This window comes from Daldinia loculata (genome assembly GCF_022478755.1).
Source record: "Daldinia loculata strain CBS 113971 unplaced genomic scaffold F4817scaffold_10, whole genome shotgun sequence".
NCBI classification, from domain to species: domain Eukaryota; kingdom Fungi; phylum Ascomycota; class Sordariomycetes; order Xylariales; family Hypoxylaceae; genus Daldinia; species Daldinia loculata.
This window is the reverse complement of record NW_026054864.1, coordinates 693,242-701,832: the sequence shown is the minus strand read 5'-3', so window position 1 is coordinate 701,832 and position 8,591 is coordinate 693,242. Positions and strand designations below refer to the sequence as shown.

The window sequence follows — 8,591 nt, the reverse complement described above, 5'->3', positions numbered from 1 at the left end:
TCGAGACGCTGGAGGGTTTGCCAACTCATCATCGCATCAAATGTGGTCTGTGTGTAGCCTTCAAGTATCGCTTTTCCTGCACCTCTTCCTGTCACCAATGCTTTCTCCTTTTTTTTCTTCTTCTCTTTCCTTACTACTAATCGTCTCAATCCACTATGGTATCCGATTATCGTGTCTTGTCTTTTCCTATTCCTGTTCCTGTTCAAGCTGGGGTTTTTTAGCCCCAGTCCCTGTCGAGCGACAGACGCCATGTCGAGCAGCACAATTTGTGGCACACCTTTTACAAGGGCGACTAAGGATTCCCCCTCCAGCGCCGCCCTAGGCGCATCTCCTTCGCGCTCTCAAAAATTTTGTCAACTACTCGTCTCCTACAAACATTAAAAGACATTGAAGCAATGCACATATGGTATTATTAAACATCCCCACGGGCTTTTAGTGAAGTCGTCAAGTCATGATTGATTTGGTCATAAATGCACCTAACTACACAAATGCTTCCTTGCTTAGCTTCCTTGCATATTCGAACATCTACCAATGTTCACTGTCAAACCTCCCCTTTAAACGTTGATGTGATGATCCAACCAAGGGAAAAAAACGTATTGCGAAGGCTATCCTGACCCTTCTAGCATGTCGAGTTCTGAAACCGTCGACTCCGTTTCCAATAACCATGCAGTGTTTGGGTCGAGCAGATAAGGCACATAGAAACGAAAGAAAAAAAAATACTGGAAGGTGAGAATCGAGATGAAGGCACACTGACGATACAGTCACCTCCAAACTTAAGCTCGCGAGAGATGGTTTATATATTAGGTCGTCGCCGGCCGGAAGCTGAACCGTCTTTTACACCCCATGATATCATTAGCGTCGTCAAAATGCATCCGCACAGTCGCGGAAGCCGCGAGGGAAGGTGTCCCCGGTAGTAAGCTTATGCTTCCTAGCAACCGGGGAGGAAAGGATTAAAGGATAAAAAACCAAGTGCTGTGGACGGCGAAGATGAGTTTATCTGTTGGCCCATTTCATGAGCCATTGAATTACGGCGTCTAGGTTGGTCTCCTCCTTTGCGCTAATCCCGTAGCAGGAAACCTCGCGATGTCCTATACTCTTGAGATCCAGAGCATCTATGAGTTCATCCACGCTAAGTTTGATGTGAAGGTCGGACTTGTTTCCGAGCACTAGCAAAGGGATTCCTTCGAGACTAGGTTGCGACATAAGGGAATGGAGTTCCTCCTTAGCCATGGGCAGCAGGTCCTGGTCTGCGATGTCGACGATAAATACGATCGCATTCACTCCACGACAGTATCTTTCCCACATTGGCCGAAAACGAGGTTGACCACCCAAGTCCCAGCATTTAAGTGTCACATGGCCACGTTGTACGCGCTTCATATTGAAACCGACGGTGGGAATAGAGCTACACGACTTGTTAGCCGACCTAGCGACAGCCAAATTGACATCCCGCGGTATAACGAAATCTTCAAAAGTCATTAACGAGGGTCTCGTGCTTACTCTATCGTAAATTCGCCACCCTGGAAAGGATTGGATCATTAGCAAATGCTCAAGAGATTTGTGGTTGATGGCTGCGGGTGCTTACCGACAGGACGCGGAGCAAGGACGTCTTCCCAGCATTCTGCAGACCTATCATCGTGACATCCATCTCGGTCGCCCTAGCGAGAAAATCATCAGTAAAGTGCACTTCAGCAAGGGCCGGCGACGTGGTGATGCAAACGCATACGCAGGTACGGCGGTGAGCAGCAGCACGACCCTGTGATCATGCGACCCCGCGCTGAGCGTAGCTTCGTGAACTCACCAGAAAGTCCTGAGCAACCAGTCGTACACCTTCCGGAATAACCCTGCCATCGTTTTCGGCTCAGGAATAATTGTGTCTAATCAGTAACAAAGGGTGTAATTGTTAGGATCGCCAGGACCGTAAAAAAAAAAAATAACGAAGATATTGTGCAGCTCCACGCAAGGCTAAGCCAGTTGGGAAAACGCGGTGGACGAGAGAGACTGGGGGTTTGTCTCAAACAACAAGTTTAAATAGTTTGTGCTGCGATTTGCTTGCTGAAAATAGGAATAAAAATGTCTCGTATGAGGATGAGCCGCGATGTCTTCGCTCGTAGCGCTCACAACGGGTGAGTCGGCCCCAGGCGCAAAATTACGTTCGGTGAATGCGATCTATCGAAGGTAGCTTTCTGGCGGTGGTAAAGGTACATGCAGCATTTGATGAAAGATAGAAGCGGGATGAACGGTGACGCCTGGACGGAGGGTCACAATTCCCCACCACGGAAGATCGCACAAGCTGTTATGAACTTATGATGCCCCGTGCCTTCAACTGGGACGTGACCAGGTGGGAGGGATAGAAGGCCGACCTTGCATCTGAACCGACAGCGGCTAGAAAGACTGGGGTTTCATTCGTCTATTTCGACAAGGCCAGTCAATTTCGAACCACAATAGTCCAAATAGGTTAAAATGTATCTGAGCTTAGTGCACTGTAGATGGAGACTGCAGTGATTGCACAGCGAGAGAAATAGGTAATGGGCGCGCCGCACGAGGGCTTAACGAGCGGGAGTGGATTGGAGCTGCGACTAGGTATGGGGAATTAAGGTGGTCGCTATTGACCGGCCCGTTGCGAGCGTTTCGTAGATGCACAACCTTGGAGGTATCACCTAAAGATCCCAGGTCCCAGTTTCCAGGTTGCTTAGACTTGTAGCTTAGACTTGTAGCTTTGATGAAAATCGATGTGAGATTTATCTAGCAAGCCCACGGTTGATGGATAGAATAGAATGCCGTAATAGAGGGTCGGAGATAGAACGTAAAAAGGTAAGGGGCTTATTATGCCCTCTTCTGTAGTGGAGCACCGTAGGAAAACGGTAACCAGAGTTGCTCTACTCTGCTCTGCTCGCAGCTTTACGCCTCGAGGGGTTTCCCGAACTGCTACTCTGGCCGCCTCGGAAGACCCGTCACCTGCTCGGGCGGGTAAGGTATCCAAGTCGCTCCCCCACACTCAGCAGCACCACCATCAGCAGCTAAGCTTATTGGGCTAGTTATGCCTTACGTATTTCTTTTGCTGGACCGAGAAGCTCGCTCTGCCCAACACTATTCTATGAAGTTACCCCTCGCTCTTGAGACGTAGTTGTAGGATTAGTTGTAGGATACCGAATAGACCCGAATCAACTAGATTTCTTGGCACGATATCGAGGTGAGTTCAGCTCTGGATAGCACGGTGCGAGTAGGAAGCGTCGGTGGCGGCGGCCGGAGCACTTAACGGAGACCGGCTTGTTTGCAGCGAAAGAACCAAGTCGAAAATGGTAGGCTACGATTTGAGGTCCCAGAAGCGGTCAGGTCTTTCAAGATGCAGGCAATGAACGGCTTCAAGCGAGGTCAGATGCAGCAGCCCAGAGGTAGGAGATATGTAGGTAGGTAGCTGATAAAATAAAATCCAGGACTAAGACTCCAGAGTTATGTACCCTACCAAATCCCACTAGACGGATTCAGACTTAGACCAAGGCAGGCAGCCTGCGGGATGCAAGTATGCACGGCAGACAACTTAAGAGGTCGGTTGGGCTGCAAGACTGGTGCAAGATGCCAACCATGTACGTTGCACCTCGTGCTTCCTGATGAGATGAGTGGTTGAGAATTGTCCAAGGTGAATAATAGTACAGGGCTATTGTGTTGGTTCCAGAATATAGCTTTCTTAACTCAATAGCTATGTCCCTATGAGATGGGCAATTTGATCGCAAAAACTTCACAAATAAGATAGAAGGAGACAGATAGAAATATATGTCCGTAGGTAGATAGTAAGACTAAAAATTAAAAGAGCTACCCGTATACATAACTAGTACATCTACCTAACATAAAAGTATTGTAAATGTGAAGTCGTAGTGCAGGCACTTTCCGTTATTTTATGTAGGGACTGCCTAAACAAACGTCCATGGATGGGCACTGTGCAGTGATGACATTTGATACGTACCCCCAATGCCGATATCCAGGATATCCAGGCGTACTCCAAGGCCCCACAGTTCCAAGCTCATCTGATAAGCATCTATCGATAGGAAATCAGGTGAAATATTTTGGCCGATAAGGATTTTTTCTTTTCCGTTTGTTTTAGCAGTCTCAAAAACCGAGGGGTTGAGCTTGCTCAAGAAGACCTGACTACGCGCAAACCTTGGGCGCCAATCTGTCAGGACATTTCACTGCTCTTCTACCCGTATTATATCTCCGTATGAAGTGAGACTTGAAGTTTGGTCGAAACACAGGAATATCCTTCACCTGTCACCATGGCGCCACAACCAACCAACACGAGCTGGGACCACGAGTATAACACTCTTCGTCGAGAGAAGCTTTTTAGGGATCCCCCGACAGATCGATCCGCGTATCCTTTGTTGCAGGAGGCTGTAAACCCACATATCGAGTCATTCGATGCTCTCTTTGGCGACAATGGCTTGGTCGCGAAGGGACTGGCCGATATTGGCACAAGGTTGTTTCTGGATGGAGACGACCGCGCTCCGCCAACCGGGAAGAACAGACTAAGGATCAAGTGCAAGGGAATACACCTTCAGAAATCGCAACTCCCACCTACCAACAAGTTTGCGGTTAAGAACCGAGAGATCCTACCCGCGGAGTGTCGAGAACGACATGTATCATACCGAGGAAAGCTTTCTGCCACATTTGAGTACAGAATAAACGATGGCGATGCGAAGGAATTCACCCGAGAGATTGGCCAACTGCCGATTATGGTAAAGGTAAGACTGTTAGACTGCCATTATTATGTTTTCGTGAAAGTCATGATTTGCTAAGCTGTATTATAGTCGGCCTATTGCCATCTTAGAGATAACAGCCCGGCGCAATTGGTCGCACGTAAAGAGGAATCAGAAGAACTAGGGGGTTATTTCGTTGTCAACGGCATCGAAAAGATTATACGACTTCTTCTGGTCAACCGAAGAAATTTCCCTCTAGCCATCAACCGTCCGAGTTTCACTAACCGTGGTCCTGCCTACACTCCTTACGGTATCATACTTAGATCAGTGCGACCGGATGAAACTTCCCAAACGAATGTTCTCCATTATCTAAACGATGGTAATGTTACCTTTCGCTTCTCTTGGCGAAAGAACGAATATTTAGTCCCAGTTATGATGATTTTAAAAGCACTCGTAGAGACGAACGATAGAGAGATTTTTGAAGGTCTAGTTGGAGCTCCGGATTCAAAAGGCATCGAGAACACATTTCTCACAGATCGTGTTGAGCTCTTATTACGAACCTACAAGACCTATGGAATCTATACAATGGCGCAGACTCGAGCGTATCTCGGAGAGAAATTTCGACCTGTTTTAGGAGTGCCCGATACTTTATCGCACTACGAGGTAGGTACCGAATTCTTGCGACGAATCGTGTTGGTCCACTTAGGAAATATCAACGTGACGGAGCAGCAAGATTCAGACAAGTTCCGTATGCTATTATTTATGATCAGGAAGCTTTATGCTTTGGTTGCTGGAGACTGCTCGGTTGACAATCCTGATGCGGTCCAAAACCAGGAGATTCTCCTTGGTGGATTTCTATACGGCATGATCATTAAAGAACGACTAGACGAATTGCTCTCCGTTGGACTCCGCGGCGCTCTACGAGAATATATGAGAAGGTACCCTGCAAGGTCATTTACCTCTGAAGAATTTTCGAAGGATTTTCCTATCAAGATATTCCAGAAGACTAACGAAAATGTCGGCAACGCTCTGGAGTATTTCTTATCGACTGGCAATTTATCAAGCCCGTCCGGTCTAGATTTACAACAAGTATCAGGTTTTACCGTTGTTGCCGAGAAGCTCAACTTCCTCCGTTTTATCAGTCATTTTCGAATGGTACATCGAGGAAGTTTCTTCGCTCAGCTGAAGACTACGACGGTACGAAAGTTATTACCTGAGTCTTGGGGCTTCCTCTGCCCTGTTCATACCCCCGATGGTTCGCCCTGTGGTCTACTTAACCATCTTGCACATAAATGCAAGATCATGACTGGCTCTGTCAACACTTCAATGATCCCACAGCTGGCCGCCGAGCTTGGCGTCGTTGACACTTCATCTGCCGCGACAGATGAAAGTGTAGTCGTTATCTTAAATGGTAGGATCCTTGGTTGGTGCCACCCGTCCGAGTCGCGCAGAATAGCGGACACTTTCCGATACTGGAAAGTTGAAGGCTCTCACGGAATCCCTGTGCACCTCGAAATCGGCCACGTACCGTCGTCCAAGGGAGGATCCTACCCTGGAATATACATGTCTTCTGAACCCGCTAGAATGGTAAGGCCAACCAAGTACCTCCCGTTAGCGAAGGAAGACTTCGTAGGACCTTTAGAACAGCCATATATGTCTATTGCTTGCACGGAGCAAGAAGTTGTCTCTGGAGAATCGACACATGTTGAATTCGACCCTACGAATATTCTATCAATCCTAGCAAATATGACACCTTTCTCAGACTTCAACCAGTCTCCAAGGAATATGTACCAGTGTCAGATGGGTAAGCAAACGATGGGTACTCCAGGGACGTCACTCGCATACCGGACAGACAACAAAATGTATCGCCTCCAGACCGGTCAGACACCTATTGTCAGGTCTCCACTTCATAATGCGTACGGCTTCGACAATTTCCCCAACGGCACAAACGCAGTTGTCGCTGTGATATCCTATACGGGATATGATATGGACGACGCTATGATAATAAATAAGTCGGCCCACGAACGTGGCTTTGGACATGGCACCATTTACAAGACTAAAAAGTACACGCTCAAGGAAGAAAGTCGCACAAGGTCAGCCAAAAACGTGACTAAAATGTTCGGCTTCGCTCCAGGCAGCGTCGTCAAGGCATGGACGCAGACTATGTTAGATGAAGATGGACTCCCATATGTCGGACGAATGGTTCAAGAAGGTGATATCATCTTTGCCTACCACACGGTCTCCGCAGACTACAGTGGTAACTTAGTAAATCGAGACGGTGTCACTAAGTACGAGAAATACAAGGATTCGGAACAAGCGTTCATCGAAGAGGTACGACTAATCGGCAGTGAGCAAGGCAACGAGCCTGCTCAAACAATCTCGGTCAAGTTCCGCATTCCTCGGTCACCCGTCATCGGCGATAAGTTCTCATCGCGCCACGGTCAGAAAGGTGTCGCTTCGCAAAAATGGCCGGCTGTCGATATGCCCTTTTCGGAGTCTGGTATTCAACCCGATGTTATTATCAATCCCCACGCTTTCCCCTCTCGAATGACGATCGGTATGTTCGTCGAGTCGCTGGCAGGAAAGGCAGGCGCACTTCATGGCCTTGCACAAGACTCAACTCCTTTCCGTTTCGATGAGGATAATACGGCAGCCGACTTTTTCGGACATCAACTCATGAAAGCTGGTTACAATTATCACGGAAACGAACCTATGTATTCTGGAATTACTGGGGAAGAATTAGCCGCAGATATCTACATTGGTGTCGTGTATTACCAGCGATTACGTCACATGGTCAACGATAAGTACCAAGTAAGAACAACAGGACCGGTAGTCGCTACGACGGGTCAACCGATCAAAGGTAGAAAAAGGGGTGGTGGTATTCGTGTTGGTGAAATGGAACGAGACGCTTTGTTAGCACACGGCACAGCCTTCCTTCTCCAAGACCGTCTTCTCAACTGCTCGGATTATACGCCATCGTGGATTTGCCGGAGATGCGGCTCTTTCTTGTCGATACAGCCTACAGTCTCTCCATTTGTGGGTAGGAAGAAAACAGTGAATAGCGTCCGATGCCGAAATTGCGCGACTCGCCTCGATCAAATCAAGGATGTCGACTTAACCAAACTAGCTGGTGAGATATGGGAAGATGGACAAGGGAACCAGTGGATCGGAGGTGAAGATACTACGAAAGTAGCAGTTCCCGGTGCTCTGAAGTACCTTGACGTGGAACTAGCAGCTATGGGTGTTAAGTTGAAGTACCGAGTCGACCCGAAGGATGCTCCGCGAAAGGGCCCGTTGTTACATGCGAAATGGGACGTGATTTCTACGGGAAAGAAAGCAAACGCCCTCCCACCCGTCGTTGCGGCCGCGTAGAGCCCGCGTAGAGCCCGCGAAAGATGAATTCCAAAAGGTGTCAGTTGCATTAGATGGAGTTATAAGGCTTTCGGGTCTTCGGTTTCGGGTTTAAAATGGATAATTCCAGTTAGGTAGTGATACACAGTGAAGTTCGATACAAATTTTCTAAACGATGTACATTGCTTTTCCCTTTTGCGGTGTCTTCAGATGATTTTTTTCAAGGACGGCGGTGAAGATTGCGAGAGGCAGCAATGTAAGTAACCGATGCTAGGACCAAACTGGTTTCAGAACGGCTAACCACCGTGTATCATATACCATATCTGCGCAAATGCCGTGCATCCTGCCGTCTTTTCGGGAGATGTTCTTGGCTATATGGGTATTTCATAAAAGTTTTGATTACTTTGAAGATGCATGGGGAAGTACTGTTCGGAGAAAACAGTCATGGTTCAACCGAGCAGTCACCTGGGCAGTTTGTAAGAGGACGGTAGTCGGCAAAGAAGCAATCGCGAGATCGCATCGCATCGCGTCAGTTCGTTATTTCCTAAGCTT

General features: G+C 47.9%; 2 protein-coding genes across 2 annotated transcripts; one reads left to right on the top strand and one right to left on the bottom strand.

The window, feature by feature from the left end:
* Positions 1–622: 622 nt before the first annotated feature.
* F4817DRAFT_17626 (ADP-ribosylation factor 1) lies at positions 623–2,336 on the bottom strand. The gene is made up of 4 exons (XM_049298284.1): positions 1,799–2,336; positions 1,583–1,655; positions 1,498–1,517; positions 623–1,402 (listed from the first exon to the last, which is right to left on the bottom strand). The coding sequence occupies exons 1-4, from the start codon at positions 1,846–1,848 to the stop codon at positions 994–996; spliced, it is 552 nt and encodes a 183-aa protein (XP_049161606.1). The 5' UTR covers positions 1,849–2,336; the 3' UTR covers positions 623–993.
* A 1,765-nt stretch (positions 2,337–4,101) lies between these two features.
* F4817DRAFT_17602 (DNA-directed RNA polymerase I subunit RPA2) lies at positions 4,102–8,404 on the top strand. Its single transcript, XM_049298280.1, has 2 exons — positions 4,102–4,733; positions 4,800–8,404. Exons 1-2 carry the CDS (start codon positions 4,269–4,271, stop codon positions 8,058–8,060), a joined length of 3,726 nt encoding a protein of 1,241 aa, XP_049161605.1. The 5' UTR covers positions 4,102–4,268; the 3' UTR covers positions 8,061–8,404.
* The last annotated feature ends 187 nt before the right edge of the window (positions 8,405–8,591 follow it).

Bases quoted from the DNA above. Each gene is read 5' to 3' on its own strand.
- F4817DRAFT_17626 (XM_049298284.1), bottom strand. From the start codon at position 1,848: ATGGCAGGGTTATTCCGGAAGGTGTACGACTGGTTGCTCAGGACTTTC. The intron at 1,656-1,798 runs GTGAGTTCACGA...TTTTCTCGCTAG, and splicing joins TGGTTGCTCAGGACTTTCTG to GGCGACCGAGATGGATGTCA. The intron at 1,403-1,497 runs GTAAGCACGAGA...CAAGTCGTGTAG, and splicing joins GGTGGCGAATTTACGATAGA to CTCTATTCCCACCGTCGGTT.
- F4817DRAFT_17602 (XM_049298280.1), top strand. From the start codon at position 4,269: ATGGCGCCACAACCAACCAACACGAGCTGGGACCACGAGTATAACACT. The intron at 4,734-4,799 runs GTAAGACTGTTA...GCTGTATTATAG, and splicing joins AACTGCCGATTATGGTAAAG to TCGGCCTATTGCCATCTTAG.